Source organism: Ornithorhynchus anatinus, chromosome 3 (genome assembly GCF_004115215.2).
Source record: "Ornithorhynchus anatinus isolate Pmale09 chromosome 3, mOrnAna1.pri.v4, whole genome shotgun sequence".
NCBI classification, from domain to species: domain Eukaryota; kingdom Metazoa; phylum Chordata; class Mammalia; order Monotremata; family Ornithorhynchidae; genus Ornithorhynchus; species Ornithorhynchus anatinus.
The window spans coordinates 40285098-40308008 of record NC_041730.1 but is presented as its reverse complement, the minus strand read 5'-3'; the positions used below and the strand labels follow the sequence as shown (position 1 = coordinate 40308008).

General features: G+C 43.4%; 1 protein-coding gene across 4 annotated transcripts in view; it reads right to left on the bottom strand.

Moving 5' to 3' along the window:
- Window positions 1-7490: 7490 nt before the first annotated feature.
- FAR1 (fatty acyl-CoA reductase 1) overlaps window positions 7491-22911 on the bottom strand; it is an 81486-nt gene continuing 66065 nt past the window's right edge. For 2 of the 4 annotated variants that reach the window (XM_029059972.1, XM_029059973.1), the window contains exons 9-13: window positions 22001-22172; window positions 16056-16118; window positions 15415-15544; window positions 11595-11722; window positions 7491-10657 (exon numbers count right to left, since the gene is read on the bottom strand). In XM_029059972.1, coding sequence (XP_028915805.1) covers window positions 10495-10657; window positions 11595-11722; window positions 15415-15544; window positions 16056-16118; window positions 22001-22172 — 656 coding nt within the window. In that variant the 3' untranslated portion in view covers window positions 7491-10494. The remainder of the gene's footprint in view (window positions 10658-11594; window positions 11723-15414; window positions 15545-16055; window positions 16119-22000; window positions 22173-22911) is intronic. The other 2 variants (XM_029059974.2, XM_029059975.1) reach the window with 1 other exon arrangement.

Genomic DNA, 22911 nt, shown 5'->3' with positions numbered 1-22911 from the left:
GTCAAAACCCCTGCTCCTTCCTGAAAGGTTCAAATGGAGGAATCTTACAAGCAGGCTCAATCAAGTCTTGAAAGGAAGCCACTGCAAGTCAAAAATGGAGTGTTGCTGAAACCAACAGACAAGCATGAAACACCACACCTTCAGCATCTTGGATTTCTGCTTACAGGAATTTAGCAAACCTGGCGGTTGGACATGGTGTCCTTTGTCTTGAAAACCTGCCGTGAATTCAGTATTTCAAATCCCAAAGGCCTACTCTGGAATATTAAAAGAAGGATTTTGTTCAGAAAGGTCCAATATGGTCCAACAGAGAAAGGTCCAACAGAGAATGGCCTAGTGGAAAGAGAAACGGGCTGGGAATCAGGAGACCTGGGCTTTAGTCTCTGCGACACCAGTCTGCTGGGTCATCTTGGGCAAGTCGCCTTCACTTCTCTGGGACTCAGTTCCCTCATCTATAAAACAGGGAGAAGATATCTGCTCTCCCTCCCCTTTAGACTGTGAGCCTTACATGGGACAGGTTTTTATTTTTTTATGGTACTCGTTAAGCACCGTTCTAAATGCTGGAGTAGACACGAGGTAACCGCTTTGGACACAGTTCCTGTCCCACTTGGGGCTCACAGTCTAACTAGGAGGAGTAGGATTTAATCCCCATTTTACAGACGAGGAAACTGAGACACAGAGAAGTTTAAGTAATTTGTCCCAGGTCACTCAGCAGGCAAGTGATAGAGGTGAGTTTAGAACTCAGGTCCTCTGACTGCCAGGTCCATGCTCTTTCCACTAGAACACAATAATTTATCGTGAAGCCTACAGGACCGCTATCCCATATACTTTAAATTGAATGCACCCTAGTGCTCAATTCAGTGCTTGGTGCATAGTAAGCACCTAACCAATACAACAAGGACTATTAGAGATGTTAAACTATTTAGTCTTAACTGCTATGCTCCACTTTAATAAAAAAAAAACAACCCTTTTTCTCCTCAGAGAAACCACTCCGTTGATGTGCCGCTGGTTCAGAAGCTTTCATCCATTTCGCCCGTACAGATGCTACACTTCCCAGGAACTCTCAGTCATATTTATTTGAGCACTTCCTGTGTGTTAGAGCACTGTACTAAGCACCTGGGAGAGTACGATTAAAACAATGGAACAGATGCATTTCCTACCCACAGTGAGCTTACAGTCTAGGGGGAGAGAGAGAGTCATTAATATAAATAAATGAGAGATATGTACATAAGTGCTGTGGGGTGGGGAGTGGGGATGAATAAAGGGAGCAAGTCAGAATGGGGCACAAGGGAGTGGGAAAAAAAGGAAAAGAAGAATATGTCAGGGAAGGCCTCTTGGTGAAGATGTGCCTTCAAACAACTTTGAATTGGGGGAGAGTAATTGCCTGTCTTTCAGTCCCACCTTCACAACATCGCTAAAATCCTCCCTATCCTCGTATTCAAACTGCTATCACGTTACTATGATCACTCCCCATTCTGCTTAGATTACTTGCATCAGCCTCCTTGCTGACCTCCCAGCCTCCTGTCTTTCCCCACTCCAGTCCACACTTCCGCTGCCCAGATCATCTTTCAACAGAAACTTTCAGGACATGCCACACCCCTCCTCAAAACACTCCAGTGGTTGCCCATCCACGTTCCGTGTCAAACGAAAGCTCATCATTGGCTTAAAACAGACCACCACTTTGACCCCTCCAAACTCACCTTGCTTCTCTCCTACAACCCGGCTCATACACTTCGGTCCTCTAGCGCGAACCTTCTCGCGGTGCCTCCATCCCGCTCGTGCTCCCTGGCCCACGTCCTGCCTCTGGCCTGGAACACCCTCCCTCCTCAAATCCGACAGACAATTACTCTCCCTCTCTTCAAAGCCTTAATGAAAGCATATCTCCAAGACGCCTCCCCAGACCACACCCCACTTTTCCTCATCTCCCACTCCTTTTTGTGTCACCTTGACTTACTCCCTTCGCTCTTCCCCCCTCTCCCAGCCCTACAGCACTTATGTACATACCTGTAATTTTATTTATTTGTATTGCTGTCTCCCCGCCCCATCTAGACTGTGATCTCGTTGTGGGCAGGGAATGCCACTGATTATTATCATATTGTACTTTCCCAAGTGCTTAGTACAGTGCTCTGCACACAATAAGTGCTTAATAAATTTGATTGAATAAATGAATGCTTGGCACATAGTGAGCCCTTCTTAGATGTCATTGCTATATTTATTTATTTGCTGTTCCTTTAGTTGCATGGGCCAGAAATCGGGGAGAAGGTAAAGGAATTCTAAGATTATTATTCTACTACTACTACTAATAATAATGGTATTTGTTAAGCACTTACTATGTACCAAGCATGCTCTAAGCACTGGAGTAGATACAAGGTACTACTGTCCTTGTCCCACATGGGGCTCACAGTCTTCACCCCCATTTTACAGATGAAGTAACTGAAGCATAGAGAAGTGAAATGACTTGCCAAAGGTCAGCCAGCAGACAAGTGGCAGAGCTGGGATCAGAACCCAGGTCCTTCTGATTCCCAGGCCCAGGCTCTATCCACTGGGTCAGGCTGCTTCTGGATTGTGGCAATCTCACTGACTCCTGAGGCGAACAGTCAGTATCTTGGAGTCAGAGGCTGTGGGTTCTAATTCTGGCTCCGCCACTTGTCAGCTGTGTGACTTTGGGCAAGTCACAACTTCTCTGGGCTTCAGTTACCTCATCTGTAAAATGGGGATTAAGACTGGGAGCCCTACGTAGGACAACCTGATTACCTTATATCTACCCCAATGCTTAGAACACTGCTTGGCACATAGTAAGCATTTAACAAATACCATCATCGTTATTATTTTTATTATTTGTTCTTCCTGGGAGAAATTTTGATCTTCACTAGAAGAATGAGCTCCAGACTACGAGCCCTGTGGGTCAAATGAACTGTTGCCAGCCATTTCTTTTTTTCCCTCTAGACTGTAAGCTCTTTTTGGGCAGGGAACGTGTCTGCTGACTCTGTCGTTCTCTCCCATGTGCTTAGTACACTGTTAAGTACATAGGAAGTGTTCAAATAATACCAATGATAAATGTAAATGGACTCAAATTCATACAGGGAGAGCTTATTGTGTTTTACTTTTTATTTTTTAATTCAAGTTTTCAGGCTGTGAAATGGAACCAGTTGGGAAATGTTAGTTGGCTCAAATAAACTGAAAGTGAAATATCGGCCATTGTTCCATGAAAATAGGAATACAGTTGGTGTTTTAGCTTTTAACCATTTTACGGTCCAGAATGTTAAAACAATGCTGATGATAACGATGGTATTTGTTAGGTGGCTACTATGTATCAAGCCCTGGTCTAAACACTGGGGTAGATACTATTAATCACATATGAAAACAGTCCCTGTCCCACAGACGGTTCAGAGTGAAAGTTGGAGAGAGGACAGGCATTGAATCCAAATTTGACAGATGAGGAAACTGACACATAATTAAATTACTTGCCCAAGGTCACGCAGCAGGAAATTGGCAGAAGCGACATTCGAACCTAGGTCCTCTGACTCCTAGGACTGGATTCTTTCCACTAAGCCACACTGCTTACCATCAGACAGTTCTTGAAGATGCAGTTTGCAAGAAGCCCCCGGTATGAAAGGAAATGGATGGGCAGCTCCTGAGATTAAAAGGTCTCTCACCTAGGTATTACCTGGAACAACTCGGCATAGCTTTCCAAGTCTCCTCAGATGTACTATTAATAAATGATGCTCTATTCCCACGAGCAGCTTTCAGTCCAAGACCTGCAGGCTCCTTGGGCAGAAATTGGGCTGGTCTGTGTTCTGCCCAGTGTCTGGTGCCTGCTAACATAGGATATTTCAGATGATACTCTCCCAAGCGCTTAATATAGTACTGTGGACATAGTAAGCACGCAATAAAAACAATTGATTGATAATAGTAACAGCTTAGTAAGTGCTTAATACCATGCTTTGCACATTGTAAGTGCTAAATAAATATGATCGAATGAATGAATAACAGCCGTGGAGGCTGGCAGATCTATGAATAAGAACTGTAATTAGAGAAGGAGCATGGTTTAGCGTGACCTGGGAGTCTAAAAGACCTGAGGTCTAATTCTGGCTCCACCACAAGTCTGTTGTGGGCACATGGGCAAGTAACTTCACTTCTCTGGGCCTCAATTCCCTCCTCTGGAAAATAAGAGTGTGAGCCCCATGTGGGACAGAGGCGGTGTCCAATTGGATTAACTTGTATCTACCCCAGTGCTTAGAACAGTGCTTGGCACAGTAAGCACTTAAGTGCCATTATACTATGTTCCAAGCACGGTTTTAAGCACTGGGGAAGATACAGGATAATCAGGTGGGACATACTCCCTGTCCTTCATGGTCCTCACAATTCTAAGTAGGAAGGGGAAGAGGTATTGAATCCCTATCTTATAGATGTGGGAACTGAGGCACAGAAAAGTAAAATGACTTCATTCATTCATTCACTCAATAGTATTTATTGAGTGCTTACTTTGTGCAGAGCACTGTACTAAGTGCTTGGAATGTACAATTTGGCAACAGATAGAGACAATCCCTGCCCAATAATGGGCTCACAGTCTAAATCGGGGAGACAGCAAAGCAAAGCAAAACAGAATAACAAAACAAAACAGAATAAAACAAGACAACATCATCAAGATAAATAGAATCAAGGAGATATACACCCTATTAATAGGGTAATAAATAATACATACACAACAAGGTCACAGAGCCGACATGCCGGAGGCCAGGATGAAAAGCCAGATCTTCTAATCCCCAGGCCCGTGCTCTGTCCACTAGGCTATGCTGCTCCTCTGGAGACCCTGGGAGACCAAATGGGGATAGGCGGTCCCCAATTCACCTTGGGGTGACAATCTCCTCATGAAATGTCAAAAATGTTGAATGCCCAAGTAGCTTCAGTTCCTTCCAGCTCCTCAGTGTGGTTTAGTGGAAAGATCACAGGCTTGGGAGTCAGAGGTCAGGGGTTCTAATTCCTACTCTGCCACTATAACTGCTGTGTGACTTTGGGTAAGTCACTTAATTTCTCTGCACCTCAATTAGCTCATCTGTAAAATGGGGATTAAGGCTGTGAGTTTCATGTGGGACAACCTGATTACCTTGTTTCTATCCCAGCACTTAAAACAGTGCTTGGCACATAGTATGCATGTAACAAATGCCATCATTATTATTATTTGAGGCTGGCTTAGTGGAAAGAGCATAGGCTTAAGTCGGAGGTCGTGGGTTCAAATTCCAGCTTCACCACTTGTCAGCTGTGTGACTTTGGACAAGTCACTTCACTTCTCTGTGGCTGTTTCCTCATCTGTAAAATTGGGATTAAGACTGTGAGCCCCACGTGAAACAACCTGATTACCTTGTGCCTACCCCAGTGTTTGGAACAGTGTAATAAGGACTTAACGAATACCATCATTGTTCCTATGATTTCCCTCTTTTGGAAAAATGGACTTACTGGTACTTCTGATGCTGAAACTGATGGGGGTGGACAATCGTTCTATCTCCACTTTTGTGGCAGACCCTTCCTTCCCCTTTCCCCTCAAAAAGATTAAGGCAGAAATTCAATCCCTGGAAGGCACGGGAGCAGCTAAAAACGGCCCCTGCCCTGTAAGCACTCAATAAATACTACTGATTGATAGTGCATGATTTCAGCATTGAATATTAGGTGGAAGATGTATGAACTCATTGGGAGTGGGAACATGTATTATAATAATGTATAACTCCATTATATTGTACTCTGCCAAGCACTTAGCACAGTACTCGGCCCACAGTAAGCACTTGATAATAATAACTGTGGTATTTCTTAAGTGCTATGTGACAGGCACTGTACTAAGCACTGGGGTGGGAGAAGCAAATCAATACCTTGATTGATTGAACCTTGCAGAGGGATTTGGAAGGGAGTTACCATGCAGAATTAGGATGGGTCTCATCTTCAAATGTCAACGTTCCTTGTGAAGGTGAGTGAAGTCAGCCTGCTCGGGACAAAATGACCAAGTACCTCCACATGGAGGTAGAGTCCCTGATGGCTGGTCGAACCAGGTTAGAGAGGGCAGGCAGATGGACCTGTCCAGTGAGTTGACCCCTGCTTTAAGTGAACTTATTTCTTTACAAAAGGAATACCTGAACGGAAGGAAGCTTTCTGAACAAGTCTGCTAACTCGGCTCTATTATACTCTCCCAAGCGCTTAGTTCAGCACAATGGAGTTGGTTGACATCCCTGCCCACAATAAGCTTATCTACACTTGACTGACAGTCTCCTTCTAGCCCATAGTGAAATGTCCTGACTGGGCTGAGACTGTAAGTTCACTGTGGGCAGAGAATGTGTCTTGTTAATTCTGTTGGATTGTCCTCTCCCAAGTGCTTAGGACAGTGCTCTGCACACAGTAAGCCCTCAATAAATGCCACTGATTGATTGGGCAAATGTGAATCCTTAAAGAGCTCAGCTCAAGGGACCCCTCCCCCTTAAGGAAAGGCCAGCCCCTTGGGGAGCTCACAAGTCAGTCAATATTTATTGAGGGCGCTTACCATGTGCAGAGCACTGTACTGAGTGCTTAGGAGAGTACAACATAACAACAGACACATTCCCTGCCTTGGACCGCAGGTGGTCCGGGGAACTGTTCTTAACCAAAATAGGCAGAAAGTTAAGCAGACCCAGGGCCACAGTGGCCCAGTTTTAATTTGAAAGCAAGCTTGGGGCGGTAGCCCGGGCCAACAGCTGATTGGCTTCAAACACGCTGATTGGATGACCCAGGGACTGGGGACGGGGACAGAGGTGCAGCCCCAAAGGGCAAGGTGAACTGAGACAGTCACCAACTCTCCAAACCCCTGCAGCTCAACCTCCCCAGATCCCTTCAAAACCAAAGGAGATGGAGGCTGACCATAATGACCCCATGACTGGATGATGGTCATCGGCCTTCCCTAAAGGGGCCCGGGTGGCAGTCCAAGTTCCTGTCAGTCTGCCTTTCAGGAAGGGCGGGGGAGAGCGGAAGAAGCTGAAAACGACAAACCGAGAGCGGGGGCGGGTGAGGAGGTGCATTGCAGCTAACATAACTGGAGCTGGTAGTGACTCTCAGAAAGTCAGGCAGAGACAGTGCAGCTGAGGAAAAGGAGACTCAGAAGGGAAATGAGGACACACACTAGGAAGGGAGGAGAGGGGAGGAGGAGGAGGAAGGACAAAGAAAGAGGAGAAGGGAAGGGGAGGAGAGACAGGTTAAAACAGAGACAGATTTAGAACAGAAAAATCCAGGGAACAGTGCGGGGTTGGGCAGAATTACAAGGAGACAGGAAAGGAGAGGGGGCAGACAGAGAGAGAAGAGGTGAAGTTCAGCATTCATCCACCTCAGGCAAAGGCGGATTTTTATAGGAAAGGAAGTGAAAATTCCTCAAACCGAAAACTGGGAAGGAGGAGAGAACCCAGGGAGCGGAGGATCCTCTCAACATAAACACTGACCCTGGAAAACGGAAAGCTCTTAAAAGAAAACTACAACAACAGTTCTAGGGATTCATTTATTATTTTTGGTTTACAAACAAAGGCACCCAATAAACGCTTCTATTTAAATCTTAGAAAAAATGACGAGTTCCATTTTGCTTTGAGAAGAATGGTTCCTGAAACAGGGGAGCGCAAGGGGAAAGGTGTAAGGACACAGAATGATGAATGCACATTTCCCTGGTCCCGAGCTTTAGCATACATGTTCAATGGCTGTTTATTCCAAAATAGCATTCCTACTCAGCAGATAAGGTGTGTGCTTTCTTTTAGGAGTTATAGGACTGAGCAGCGTCGCTGGGTCCCAACTAATCTGGCAGGTTACAGTGACACTGAGAACGTTCCAAACAAGAACACCTGCAATCACCGCTATCACAGGAACCCTGGCTTGAAACCGAATGACGGGGTCGACCCGCTCACATGAAACAGACGATTTCTCGAATGGGGCGCTTTGCCCTAACCGGCCGCGGTAGGAATCCCAGGCGCTCAGGTTCGGGGAGAAATTAACGTGAAAACCCAAGTCCACCTCCAACCAGCATCACAGTACAGAGGGCTGGAGTTTCCAAAACCTTTATGAAGGTTCAGGTCAGATCTGAAGGTGTCAAAAGTTTACGAGGTTGAAAGAGTAACGGTCTTTAGGTTTCACAATGATGTACGTGCGCATGACTAATTTACTCGATAGCTTTCTCTACGGAGCGGCATTCTGAATGAGAGAAATGAGTTTGGTGACTTCAGTATATCCTCCTGGCTGCACAATAAAGGAATTGGGGAGTTTTTGGAAAAAAAAGTTTTTTTAAAAAATTGCGGCTACGTGGAGAATAATGTAGTCACTCAACACCAACATACACACACGGTGCGCGTACACTCTTCGATACATTTCACAGTCCTGCCGATCAATCAAATTTACTGAGTGCTTACTGTGTGCAGAGCACTGCACTGAGCGCTTGGGAGAGTACCATACAACAGTAGAATCTCCCTGCAAATTCTCACGCAAGTTGGAAACACGATAGGCCACCTGGTTCTAGGCACGTTCTGCAGTCTACATTTCAGCCACAGTTAGTTTATTCCCAATCCAATTCAGGAGGGTATTTGGGGAGGCTGTTTATAGCCTCAGAGTAGGAACATTAACTGCGTGGAGCGCTTCAAAAAAAAAAAATCAAAAGGAGCCATCAATCATTTATTCCATTTTTAGCCAGCATCCAATGGTCTCGCACACCCAGTTGAGGCTGTGGTCCTGGACCAGAGAATTTAGAGCAACATTTCCAAGAATATACGCAGGGTGTCTTAAAAGGAGTGTAACATGGTTATAGTCCTTACTACAGAAAGTTTAGCTTCGATTCAGAAGCGGTTTTTCCCCCCCCCCAAATGAGCTCTACACCTCCAGAAAGGTGTTTTCCATTATAGATCCTTTTCACAACAATAACAAAATAAGCTTTTTATACACAGAGTATATGAACTGACAAAGAAAATATCCAAGTGTACCTAGTTTCACGTCATCTTTTCTATGGCAAATTTCCTCTGTAGATATGTTTAAAGACACGCTGCTGATGATTTAAGTACAGTACATACAACTTGATCATTTTAATTCAAAACACTTTCATCAGGGTTACGGAGGACCGTCTGTTAAATAAGATGGAATGCTAAAACCATACGATGCAAAATTGGAGGGATATTTACGGGAATTCATAAGGGTCATTAAAAATATAACCACCTTTTCCTTTCCACTAGTATGTATTACCTTTGCATTTTTTTCCTAAAGCTAAAGTCACATGCAGAAGAAATTAGGCAGGATCTTCAAATTCAGTCAACAGCTTGCTACTAATAATGAATATTAATAAAGACCTTTATTTGATTTAATACACATCATTTTTGAAGCATTAGTCACTTTTCTTGAAGAGAGTCAGTTTTATAATTAGTTATGTGCTTACATGCTGGATTTTTTTTTTTGTTTTGAAGACGGTATTACTGTGTGCAAATACGGTCTTCTTTTGTTAAATGCACACTTCAGCTGTTGTTGGAAACAGTGGCCTTTAAAGATTCTGGGACTCGAGTTTTATGTTTGTTTTTTATAAAGGGGGATGCCAAAGACGTGGGGACAGTTCCAGTGACGTTTCTCAAGAAATCCTCATATGCTTCAAAAGATAAATCACTCCCCTCAGGGTTGGTTCTAATTGCATGATCTTTTGAAAAAGAGAAAGCTTAACAGCTGGCGTCCCTATTTATTCTAATGTTAAAACTCCTCAGTTAAGTTCATTTTACTAGTTCTTTTTTTAAAAACGAGGAAAACCCAACAAGAGGCCTGGGTTCTGAAATCCACTGAAGTCCAATAGTGCATTTGGAATAGATTAAGCAGCCTTTCAATTACAAAGGCACAATTGAAACGAGGAAGTGATTTACAACACATCTTTCACTGGACAAAGGAAAATGGAGAAAATGAGAAAAAGGGTAATCGTGTTTGAGAACCGACGGTAGCTTATAGGAGGAAAAAAAAAAGGGCACCATCAGTTCAGACAGAATTTTAACCAGACTAAAACCCTTTTGTCCATTTAGGAAGGAATCAAAACATTAGGACACCCAATGAAACCAATATTTGTGTCCAATCGAGCGTTCCCACAGCACGGAAAACGACACTTAAAAATTCACTATGTTAAAATGGATTCTCGTTAACGTGTTCCAGGATTGCACAGTTAAACTGGTCAGTGGTCCTTACTTGCTTTCTTTTCTTTTTTCGTTTCTTTTTTTGTTTTTGTAACCCAGGTCGAATGTTAAACCGTGGCTTTGGAATTTTCACCAGATTCTTGGCTAATTCAGGCAATCCACCTGTTAAAATCTTTTAGGTTTTCATGAGAATACACATTTCTATGTTACATAAATTGTACTGTAATTTACTTCACACCTCAGATCTAAGATGGTTTAATGTCTTGACAAAACATGAGATGACTAAGTACAGTTTACAGGTTTTGTGCAGTTAGACCACTAAATGCATAGATGTCCTAATGCTAAATTCTCTTCTTCAGTATCTCATAGTGCTGGATGCTCGGAAGTAGGACAGAAACTTATAACACAGACTAACCACGAAGTACCAGATGTTTCGCGCCATTTGTGATCTCGCAATAAAAATACGCCAGATCAGGATCACGAGGATAGTATTGAAGCCGTAACGGATGTTCCGCAACCTGGAAGAAATGATCAAGGAAATCAAAAAGCAAAATTAGATACTCAAGCCCAAGAAGTTCCGTTGTGAGGCTCCAAATCTGGTTTAACTCCAGTCCTCTACTGGTTTAAGATCCGTTTGAACTACTGATGATGAACTGAAAGGCTGCCATCCACCCAGCCGATCAGAAAACTACACAGATCTAATGGAACCAAGCAATGCAACTCCGAAAACACGTCTGGTCCCCCATACCCATTCTCCTCAAATTTTTAGAATTACGATCTTATCTGGAAGTCTCTTGCTTTCCCATTTGATGTACATTAAATCTGTCCATGAACCTGAGGAAAACTCCTTTCTTTTCCTGGAGCTCTCTGACGTGGTATGTCTGATGTCATGACAGGCCCCAGTGGTAATGTACACAATGGAGGGCGTTTAAATTCAAAACACTTTATCAGGGTTACAGAGGACTGTTCGTTAAATAAGATGGAATGCTACAACCATAAGATGCGAAAATTTAGTGACTTGCCCAAGATCACAGAGCAGACAAGTGGCAAAGTCGGGATTAGAACCCAGCTCCTTCTGACTCCCAGGCAGAGATCTGTCAGGGCTGAAATCGTGCATCGGACTGAAGATTCGAGAACAGACAAATCCAACTCAGTGGGGAAAACAAACTGCTTGAAATCTAAGTAGACTTGGCAGTTCGGCATCCCATTCTAACAGTCAAATATCGTCCTCACTACTAGGCCCTGGGAATCTTCCTAAATTTTAAGAATCATGTAGCTTCCCCCAAAATGCTTAGCACAGTGCTCTGCACATAGTAAGCGCTTAACAAATATCTTCAAAAAAATAAATAAAAAATAAATACCACTGAATGAACGACAGAAGACAGGTTTGACAGACTAGAATCAAAGTGGGGGCAAAAACCCCCAAGGGATGAAATAAATCCAAAATAAACTTACTTGTTCAGGTGTTTTCTAGCTGCGGGGAGACCAGACATTTCTTCATTCAACACGTATTTCTTAGTTCCCATACAGTAGTTTTCTATATATTCTGCCCAGTGCAACTGTCGCACATCAATATTAAATGTCTGGATAAAAGAGATTTCGACCCTATGTTAGTTAGGCTTTGTCAAAAACAACAGAAAGGCATTTAATGAATGGAAGAGCGATGGCTTTTTATCCATCTCCATGTTACAGATGGCAGAGGGGCCAGGACCCAAGGGAGAAGTGGAGGAGGAAATGGACTACTTTTTCCAAATCTGGGGTCATGGTGGGTGCTGTAGGGTGAACAGGTTGCGGGGTGGAGTGGGGGGGGGGGGGGGGTGTGGCAGCGACCAAGGAAAATTAAGATTGAGCACTTGTAGCCAGCCCTAGCTCCCTATGTAGAAATTTCCAGAAGGGTGTATGGCCCTCTCTAGCAGACTGTTGTTGTTTATGAGTTGTTTATACCTCTAGACTGTTAGCTCGGTGTGGGGAGGAAATGTATCCTGTTATAATCTACTCTCCCAAGTGCTTAGTACAGTGCTCTGCACACAAGTGCTCAATAAATGCCACTGCCTGATACGTCATGCCCTTTACTTATTAATATTATACTTGTTAAGGACTTACTATGTGCCAGGCACTGTACTAAGTACTATGGTAGAAAAAAAATAATCAGGTTGGACCCAGTCCCTGTCCCGAGTGGGACTCACAGGCTAAATCAGAAAAAAGGGGATTTAACCCCCATTTTACAGATGAGGAGACTAAGGCCCAGAGCAGCTAAATGATCCGCTCAAGGTCACACTGAGGACAGGTAGCAGAGCCGAAATTACAACCCAGGACCTCTGATTCCAGCACCCATGTTCTTTCCAAGAGGTTACACAAATATTACTGACGGGAAACAGCATTTCTTACTTTATAATACCATGTTTAAACAAACGTTAAAATGAAGAAAAAAGAACAAAAACCCAAAACAAACTACCCGCCCTTTACCGGTATCCTACCAACAAGCTAAAGTCTTTGATTTTTGTATTTAATGTACATTCTAGAGAGCTCATTACTAAAAGTGCTGCTCCAAAAGAAGTCATATGAGCTCAGTGACTAATCAAGGACGGAGTCGGTTCCAAGTTCTAATCCTGGTTCAATCAGCTATATTTATTGAGTGCTTACAGTGCACAGAACACTGTACTAAGTGCTTGAGCGAGTACAATATAACAGACTTGGTATGTGTGTTCCCTGCCCGCAATGAGCTTAGTCTCTAGAGGGATTCAGACTCAAAACACATCCAAGATTGATTGGTTCTCAGTGGCTTATCGGGCCACCGTACGAAATGCAAAGGACGGCCAGGGATGGAAAATACAAACGCTCCGACTGATCAGGGGAACTGAAAGATGCTCTTTGAGAGGGCCCTGGGGAATTTAACTCCCTTGGGGTAGAATGGGGAAATCAAACCTGCTGACAAGAAGGGCTTAGAGAATTGTTTCTTTCAACTCAGAAAGAAACCTGTTCACCTGTGAAAACCAAAACAAAAAAGTTTGAACGGGTTTGGCCCAGATGTAAATGACGGGGGAAAGCAACTGTTTTATTTGTCAACTGGGAAAACCTTGTTCTCCACACGTGCTCCACACATAGTAAGCGCTCGATAAGTACCACTCCCTAGTTAGTCTCTGCCTGAGGTGTTGTCTGAATTAGGCAAACAGAATTATATGAAAGTTGACTTTTTCAAAACACTATCAGTCAATGATATTATTACTGGAGCATTTTCCCAAGTAACTTTTAAAAAAGCTAGTTGTTAAGCACTTACTATGTGCCAGGCACTGTACTAAACACTAAATACAAATTAATCAGGTTGGACACAGTTCCTGTCCCATAAGGGGCTCACAGTCTTACTCCCCATTTTACAGATGAGGTAACTGAGGCCCAGAGATGTGAAGTGACTTGTCCAAGATCATACAGCAGACAAATAGTGGAGCTGGGATTAGAATTTAGGTCCCAGGCCTGTGCTGTATCTTCAAGAGTCATGCTGCTTCTCAACTCTTGTCAGTGGTTTCTAGCCTATAAGGGTACAATAAAAGTAACGCTTCTGATTTCATCCCCTAACCAAACTTTCATCAGAAACCAAACCAATCAAAATGACACTGTCACCCCAGGTACATACGAAGTTGAGAACCATTATTCCATTTCTAATTGCAGAAGTGATTCCTCCAGTTCTCACTTTTAGGCAATTAAATTACTTACAGAAGGAAGAAGACAACTATACTGCACTTACGACAGAGTTTGCCAAGTAGTCCTGGTGGCCTAAGGATTAGAGAAGCAGCGTGGCTCATTAGAAAAGAGCACGGGATGGGGACTCAGAGGTCATGGGTTCAAATCCCGCTTGTCAGCTGTGTGACTTTGGACAAGTCATTTAACTTCTCTGTGCCTCAGTTCCCTCAACTGTAAAATGGGGATTAAGACTGTGAGCCCCACGTGGGACAACCTGATTCCCCTGTGTCTACCCCAGTGCTTAGAACAGTGCTTTCCACATAGTAAGCGCTTAACAAATGTCATCATTATTATTATTATTGTTATAAGGCATTGGCCTCCTAAGCCAGGGAATGTGGGATTGTGTTCCACCCAGGGTGATCTTAACTCTCTAGACTGTAAGCTCATTGTGGGTAGGGAATGTGTCTACTGTCATAAGGTGCTCTCCCAAGCACTCAGCACAGCGCTCTGCACATGGTAAGGGCTTAATAAATATGACTGAATGAACAGTCTGCGGTGACCAAATACTGCAATTATTATGGAACGTTACTAGACCTCGGTCACACCGATATCAATTACCGGCCTCGATCTGGTCAGGCTGACACCAGAATCGACCAATCCATCCATGGTAATAACTGAGCGCTTACTGTGTGCAGAGTACTCTGCTAAGTGCTTGGTAGAAGATGACATGACAAGAGTTGATAGACGACATCCCCTAAAGAATGAGTTGCTTTCGGGGCACTTGATGAAGAGGATATCACCCCATCAGAGATGCAGCAGGGAAGTTACTGGCCCCTCACCACACACACGCTTCTCCCCGTCTTGCTAACTGCTCACAACTGGCAGCACGGAGAAGCAGTGGGGCCTAACTGATAGAGCACAGGCTGGGAGTCACAAGGTCCTGGGTTCTAATTCTGGCTCCACAACTCATCTGCTGCGGGACCTTGGGCAAGTCACTTTGTTCTCACATCGTGTCTCAGTTCCCACATCTGCAAAACGGGGAGTAAGACTGTGAGCCCCATTTGAGACATAGTCTGGGTTCAATCTGATTAGCTTGTACCTACCCCAGTGCTTATGACAGGTCCTGGCAGTAGTAAGCAATTAACAAATACCATAAAAGTAAACAAACAAACAAAAACCAGAAGTCTGAGACTGGAAAGTCAAATAGGGGTGGATGACTATGCTTTGTCATAATATCCGTCTCCACCTCTAGACTGTAAGTTCGTTGAGGGCAGGGAATGCATCTGTTTATTGTTATAATGTACTCTCCCAATTGCTTAGTACGGTGCTGTGCCCACAGTAAGAGCTCAGTAAATACGATCCAAGGAATTAGTGAACTGTGAAAGAAGGTCTTTAACTGGTTCTGATGTGAAAAGGATTTTGACCAAAAGCCCTGGATTCAGTGCTGGAAAAAGTGCATTGGGTAAAGAGATTGGATAAATAACTCCATATTTTCTGAGTATGCATAGTCAGCACGACCAGTACTCCTTGGAACTTTCTATGAGAAATAGAATTATGAGACATTTCTTTTTTACCACCTCCTGTAGCGAACACTTGCCTTTTTATCTTCGGGGTTCAGTTGGTTCATTAACATATTGACATTGTCAGTATTCCACACCCAAGAGTTGCTTGTGAAGTACTCTAGGAACACCATCGCCTTATGAAGACGAGTTATTGTTTTCATCATCCTACATTTGAAGAGAGATTTAGAGTCATGTCTTGCAGAAATTCCCAAATCCCATCACCACCAAAACCAAACAATTCCCCCAACAAAATGCACGTTGACATCGAGAGGCGAGTGCACCACCCAGAGGGCCCCCAACAGAAAAAGAGCAGGAAAATAGAATATTTCTGCAACTTAATAGATGATGAATTTTGTGAATCAAAAAAAAATGCTCTCTTGAAGCAGCCGATTCAGATTTGGTACAGATTAAAAGGGTGCTTGGGGGGTTGCAGAAAAGAACCGAGGGACAATGAACATATTCATTTGTTTGTTTAATCTCTTATTAGGCCAGGCCGCATCTACCCCGGAAAATTTTTCCGTAAAAATTCAGAACATGAATAATCTGTGACCAGCGATGGCCAAGAGAGACACTGCTAACCAAATATTTTAGATCAGACGGAAGAAAGTGTGCAGAAATATTCATTTGCCACTTAACTCTACAATTTTGTCAAACCCTTCGGGGCATGGAATTTCACCCTATGGACTGATTGGCATCATTTCCTTTAGGATCATCTGGAGGTCCAATTAGCCCGGGGACCCTTAATGAAGAAAACTTGCCAAATTAGATAGGCACAAAAATCAACATTTCTCCCACACCCTCCCACGCTTCCTAAAATGTCTATTACGAACTGTACTCTCCCAAGCGCTCAGTACAGTGCTCTGCACACAGTAAACGCTCAATAAATGTGATTGAATGAATGAAAATGAACGAGTTCTAATACGCATGGCGGTGTCATGGCTCTGCCACTTGCCTGCTTGCGTCAACTTGGATCAGTCGCTTAATTTTTCCATGACTCAGTTTCCTCATCAGTTACCTCTTCTCCTACTTACTGAGACGGTGAGCTTCATGGGGATGGGGACTGTGTCTGACTGAATATCTCATCTCTACCCCTGGGCTTAGTTAAGGGACTGACTCATAATAAGGATTTATATTTTAATAGTGATACTCTTGAAAGTCAGCATAAATTAGAACGTACTCTTAACTGGAACTTTTACATCATTTACTTGTATAGTGGTCGTGTTTAAAGTGAGGGGAAGAAAATTTTACGCTTTCAGTAGCGGTCCCCCCACCCTCCCAAAAATACTTGGCATGAGCAGAAAAAGCAAGAAAAAATTCTGTCACTCCCAAAACACAATTCCTATAGGGATACGATTTTATGCTTATACCTGAACTTGAAGCAAGAATCTATAAAAACCAATTCAATTTTAGAATTCCCAACCTGGAGCGGTGGTGATTAAACATACGCATTTTAAAAGGCTTTAAAAATGAATCGACTAAATGTTGCAACTCCACTGCAGACAAACTGGTTTAAAAAGGGAGGCTCAAATGACTCATTCCACAAGCTTCAACACGGAAGTCCTGATAGTGGAAATAACAGTTAAAACCTGGTCTTTGAGAAGGAGCGTGGCCTAGTCAAAAGAGCATGGGGCTGGGACTCAGAGGACCTGGGTTCTAATCCCGGCTCTGCCAGTTGCTTGCTTTGTGACTTTGGGCAAGTCAACTTCTCTGGGCCTCAGTTCCCCTGTTCTCCCCTGCTTCTTAAGCTGTGAGCCCCATGTAGTAGGCAGGGAATGTCTCTGTTTAGTGTTGTATTGTCCTCTCCCAAGCGCTTAGTACAGTGCTCTGCACATAGTAAGTGCTCAATAAATACAACTGAATGAATGTGGAACAGGGATTGTGCCCAACCTAATTTACTTGTTATCTACCCCAGTGCTTAGAACAGTGTTTGACCCATGGTAAGAGCTTAATACTATAAATGTAATTGTATATGTAAATCTCTCCCTAAATATATATATATTGTATCCCTGGAAAACAATACACCCAAAGTAGCCTAACTAAAATGCCAAACATGATTACAACGTCCAAGACTACTTCTCTTGTCACAAAGAGATCTCAGAATTCCCCAGATCTTTCCCTGGAAAGATGGTTCCGGAGTGGGCAAACGCCATGGAGTTTCAAAAACACAAAACAAAACAAACCCCCCCCCCCCAAAACTGAAACACCAGATCCTTTGAGGCCCCAGGAAACTCTTGGGCTATGGAGTGCTCTTCTGAGAAAAAGATGATTCCCAAGCCATAGGGGTGAGGGTGAGGAGGGAAATGGTGAAAAAAAGAAATTGGAGATTACCAATATTCAGAGTAGGTCAGGTAAAACTTACTTCCATATCCGTAATTTATTTATTTATATTGATGTCTGTCTTCCCCTGTACACTGTAAGCCCTGTTTAGGAAGGGAATGTGTCTGTTTATTGCTATATTGTACTCTCCCAAGCGCTTAGTACAGTGCTCTGCACATTGTAAGTGCTCAATAAATATGACTGAACGAATCAACGGATGAAAAAAATGCCAACAGAGACAGTGTCACCAAGGGATACACCGGGCCAACAGAGGCCTCCATGATAGAGAAGCAGCGTGGCTCAGTGGAAAGAGCACGGGCTTTGGAGTCAGATATCATGAGTTCGAATCCCAGCTCTGCCACTTGTCAGCTGTGTGACTGTGGGCAAGTCACTTAACTTCTCTGGGCCTCAGTTACCTCATCTGTAAAATGGGAATTAAGACTGTGAGCCCCATGTGGGACAACCTGATTCCCCTATGTCTACCCCAGCGCTTAGAACAGTGCTCTGCACATAGTAAGCGCTTAACAAATACCATTATTATTATTATTATGATGCCCAACGTGAGCTCCAAATTAAACCTAAGTCCTTCCAGGTGGTAGCAGCTGCTCTCAAATTCCATGTTGGTGGACAGGGGAGGGGAGAAAGACTTTCGTCTTCTCAGAAAGGCCCTAACGTAGGTCAGAAGGGGAAAGTTGAATAACCTTCATTTCACTGAAGGTGGAATCGGGTCATTTTTCCCTTCAGATGATAAGCTCGCTGTTGGCAGGGAATGTGTCTGCCAACCCTGTTGCCGTGCACTCTCTCAAGTGCTTAGTACAGTGCTCGGCACACAGTAGGCTCTTGATAAATACCACCGATTGATAAAGGTCTGACGGCCTGAGGATGAATGTCTCGAACGTTTGGCATTAGGACAGTTGGATAGACACCAGTTCTCCTTTCTGAGAGTTGGGATCTGTGTCCTGACCTTCACGGACTGGATGTTTCCCTGAAGATGCTTATCTGCGGTTTCCCTACAGCAGTTATCGGGGCCATGCCAAACTGGGGGGGGTGTTGGATCTTTTGGATGGTGATTTTTTCGTGCTGAAGTTGAGATGGAACATGCCGCCCAAGAACTGTTCATCTCGACAAAACAGGATGAATTTCGGGTCATTGAAAGTCATTGTCTTGGTTGAATTCTCTCATCTACTAGGTTTGGGCCTGATAAAACAACTCCCAAGGCTTTCATCTGTTAAAATGAGGTCACCATCCAGAGCTCTGGCTACTAACGTGGGACCGAAGCTACGGGAGAATGAAGTATCCTGCATCGCATATCGAACTAGAAAGTGTCCTAGAGGATGCGGTGAACACAAATTAACACCCAGGGGATGGGAATGGCAGAAGGAGATTCTGCTTGGCTGCCATTTAGTAGAGCATGAGAAGCACTGAATGGAGAGAGCATTAATTTCACTTTTGTATGTTGAGAGTTACCCATAAAGGAAGACCCATAACAACACTTACCCTCTAGACTGTCGGCTCTTTGTGGGCAGGGAATATGCCTACCGACTCTGCTATACTGTTCTCTCCAGAGCGCTTAGTACAGTGCTCTGCACACTGCAAGTGCTCAGTAAATACCACTGACTGACTGAGTGTTCTATGAGACCACTTCTAAAAAATTTCCACCTCAAGAAAATTCAACATTCACTGAATTCCTTTGCCCTCAAAGTCATGCCAACACCTTATGCTGTCCTCTTCCTCATTAGCTTTGGAGACTTTTACCACTGGTGTCGGGGTTGGGGCAGGGAGGGGAGGAGTGAAGGGGGGAGGTATTTTAAACCCTAACGTCCCGTGCCATTATGGGGTGGATAACACTAGACCCCAAACTAGTTTAAAAAGGGATGCAAGTTTGGTCTTCGGAGATTTTGAAATATTAGTAAGTGCCTTGTGGGTGGGTATTGTATTTAGATTTCTTTTTTTTTTAACTGGAAAATCTCAAAATCAAAGGCCCTAAAGTTGATATGAAGTCAAGAAATACTTTGGTGTCACTTTCAATTACAAAATTAAAACAATGGTATTGACTCTTCCTTTCTCAACAGTAAATATGCTAGGAGACAAAATTCTAGAATCTTTTTCAACCATCAACTTCCTAAAATCATGTTACGTCATTTATGTATACTTCAAAAATAATTATTCACATTCTTGCAAGTGGAAAGTTCAATAAAGCAAATACTCCAGAGGCTGTTAAAATGAACGGTTTATATTGTCACCTAAGGACGCTGTTTTTTAAAGGAAGTAAACAATGTTTTTTGCAAGCTCTTGGAGGAAATCTTTTTCACATTTCGAGTTTGATTTTTCTCTGAGTTCACGCAAGAGCCGACTTCTTACCGTGCTAAATTTCTAAATGGCTTTAAATTATGCATACTTGATTTTCACGCAGGCTCAGGGTAACCTTCTCTAACTCTGCCTGATTCTTGATTTCTTTTCAAATTGCAAAACGTCGACAGATTGACATTTAAACCCCAAAGCAAGATAGAAACAATTAAATCAGGGATGATTTGTCTGTCCCCTTGTGTTCACAGGACTTTAACTGCCCATCCGGAAGAGTATCAGTCCTAGAGAGGGACAGGTGGAGAGAGGGTGACAGAGGTCTGACCTAGAGAATGTAAACTTATTCCAGCTCGTGTATTTCAAAGCGGTCCTTCTTAGAATTGTTGCATTCGATTGAGGTAATGCATTCTGATGGTTTACATTTAAATATGCAATTACTGTTTGTGAATGAAGTGGAGGGCGGGGGTGATAAAGAGTAGGACAATAAGCTCTATACATGGATGCTGACGCTTAGACCCTTAGAATGAACAATTCTTAGAGGTTTTTGATGTTTTTGCGAAATTCTGTCCAGCACATCACAACGTTAAGAAAGGGGACAACCCAATTTGAACATAGTCACCGTCAATCTCCTCTATCTTAAGGGGCAGTTAACACATGGAGCTGGATCAAAAAAAAAATTCAACTTTTTTTAATAAGCGGGTGATTTTATGCATGTATATATTATACATACACCTACATATATGTATAATGTACACACACAAATGTACATTTGTCTAAAAATGTTGTTTTGAAAATTCTAAAACCTAGAATCTTGAAAGTCACATCTGTCAAATTCTTCCAAAGGCTCTGCTGAAGTACCAATGCAGTTGGAAAATAAGCATTTTCAGAGGGATCTGTAATCACTCTGAGGAGATAATGAAGACAAGGCAAATGAAGCTAAAAGAAAAACAAAGTGGAAAAAGCACGTTCATCTCCAATCTAGTAGACATGTTCTTTTAATTGGTGCCATTTTCCCAATTTGAAAAATTAGTCATATTCTAGAATTACTATATTATAAGCTGAAGGGGCAGCTGACATTATTTCAAGTAATTCATTCCCTCGAAATGCCCCATCTCCTCCAACAGAAAGCGTACCGACCTTTTGACTTTCACCTACTACTCTTTGCCATCCTCCAAAGTCCCCGCCCGCTTCCCCCGGGACTTTTGACCGATGGTTCGTTTTCAGCTTATAATGGCAATGACAACCTCGGTGCCGGGCATTTCTCGGAATTATCAAAGTTTTTTTCTTCTTTTTTTTTTTTTTTTGTGGTGGAGGTGATGACAAATCGACAGCCGCCAGCTTCTCATCAAGAAAAATAAATGATTCCTTGAGAAATGTCCTGGCCTCCCGATTGTGATTGCTTCATTCGGTTAGTAACGCTAGAGTCCAGCTCATTCCAGAGACTCCGCGTCCGTCCAGCAAGCTCCCACCACCATCCCCATATACCCAGTGCCGTGGGCACCGTCCTCCTCCTTACCGCGGTTTCTGACCTGTCAACCTGAGGACAAGATCGAGCAGTAAGGCGGGTATTATATGTCTGACTCCCTTCCAATAATGAATCAAGAGGGTGTTGGAATAGAACTTAACATTGGGGCGTCTGAACACCTGGTTTAAAGGATTCAGCTTGAAGAACACATTTATATAATTCCCTGTAGGAAAAATAAGGGTCAGAGCAATTTGAGCATCGTTTGTCATTCGGAGGAAGAACGCCAGGTCGCTCTCGAACTCCCCCCAAGAAGAAAAGATCCATCATCGATTCGGGTGGCTCCGCCCCGCCAACTTCTCCGCTCGGGGCGGAGGTCTGGAATTCAAGGATCTTTTTAGTCGCAACGGCTGCCGGCTTTAACTGTAAGCAGAAACGTGAAACGGGAAGACTGCAAGATGAAGGAGCATTTGCAATAAGACCGTAGGTGGGGTCTGACAGGCAGAGGAGACAGAGGACGGAGAGTTAGCGACCATTACCTTGGACTTCTTCCTGTAATCCTGAGGTAGACATCATACAGGAATGCTGGGGCCTTATGGCTCACAGCAATCCAATAATGATATAAAAGGTGATTGGAGGTTAGATTTACATTGGGCCGCCTGAAAGCCTGTTCGAGAGGATTCCTCTTGAAAGTGGAAATTACATGGTATTCTGAGAAAGAGAAGGTGTGTGACAGCTTTGATAACCACCACAGAAACAACTCTGAAAACGATCACATCTGACACCGGACGCTTACATTTTAAACTCTATTCATCTACTTGCTGTCGGAGCCTCAGAACAACTGAGATTCTTTTTCGCAAAGGCTAGACTTCTCGACTCTCTGGTAAAGCCCCCTCGACTCCAATGGCTTGTGGTCTGCCTTTTTAATTCATTTTTGCGCTCGCCTAAGTCCTAGTTTCTTTCATGGCTTGACCCAGACTAGTTTCCTTTATAACTGCACCTCGCCACGGTTCTTTCCTTCTGTTCCGCTTCCCAGATTCAAACCGTGGCACTTCTTTAAAAAAGACAACAGTATCGTCACTGTCATCACTCCGTGCCTGTAAATGCTTTGAGTTCAAAACAGTTCTATGTGGCATTGGGCAAGAAGTGGCAATTCCAGCCCAATTCTCGGGGGGTGAATTCAGATCCTCTCTGATTTAAAAATCAAAAAAAACTTCTTCCATTAGACCCACTTCCCACTCGTTCAGATTCTGATTTTCAGCACCAGTTCCGATGTACTCGCCCCATATTTTCTAAAAGGGGCAAATGACGATCATGTGCAAATTTATTCAGGATTTCAAAATATCAACTCATATTTAAAATTAAAGAAAATGGGCGCAATTGTTCAACACGATCACGGAAATAAACCTGGACGTTTCCAGGATCATCCCTAGACTTTAAAAAAATGTTC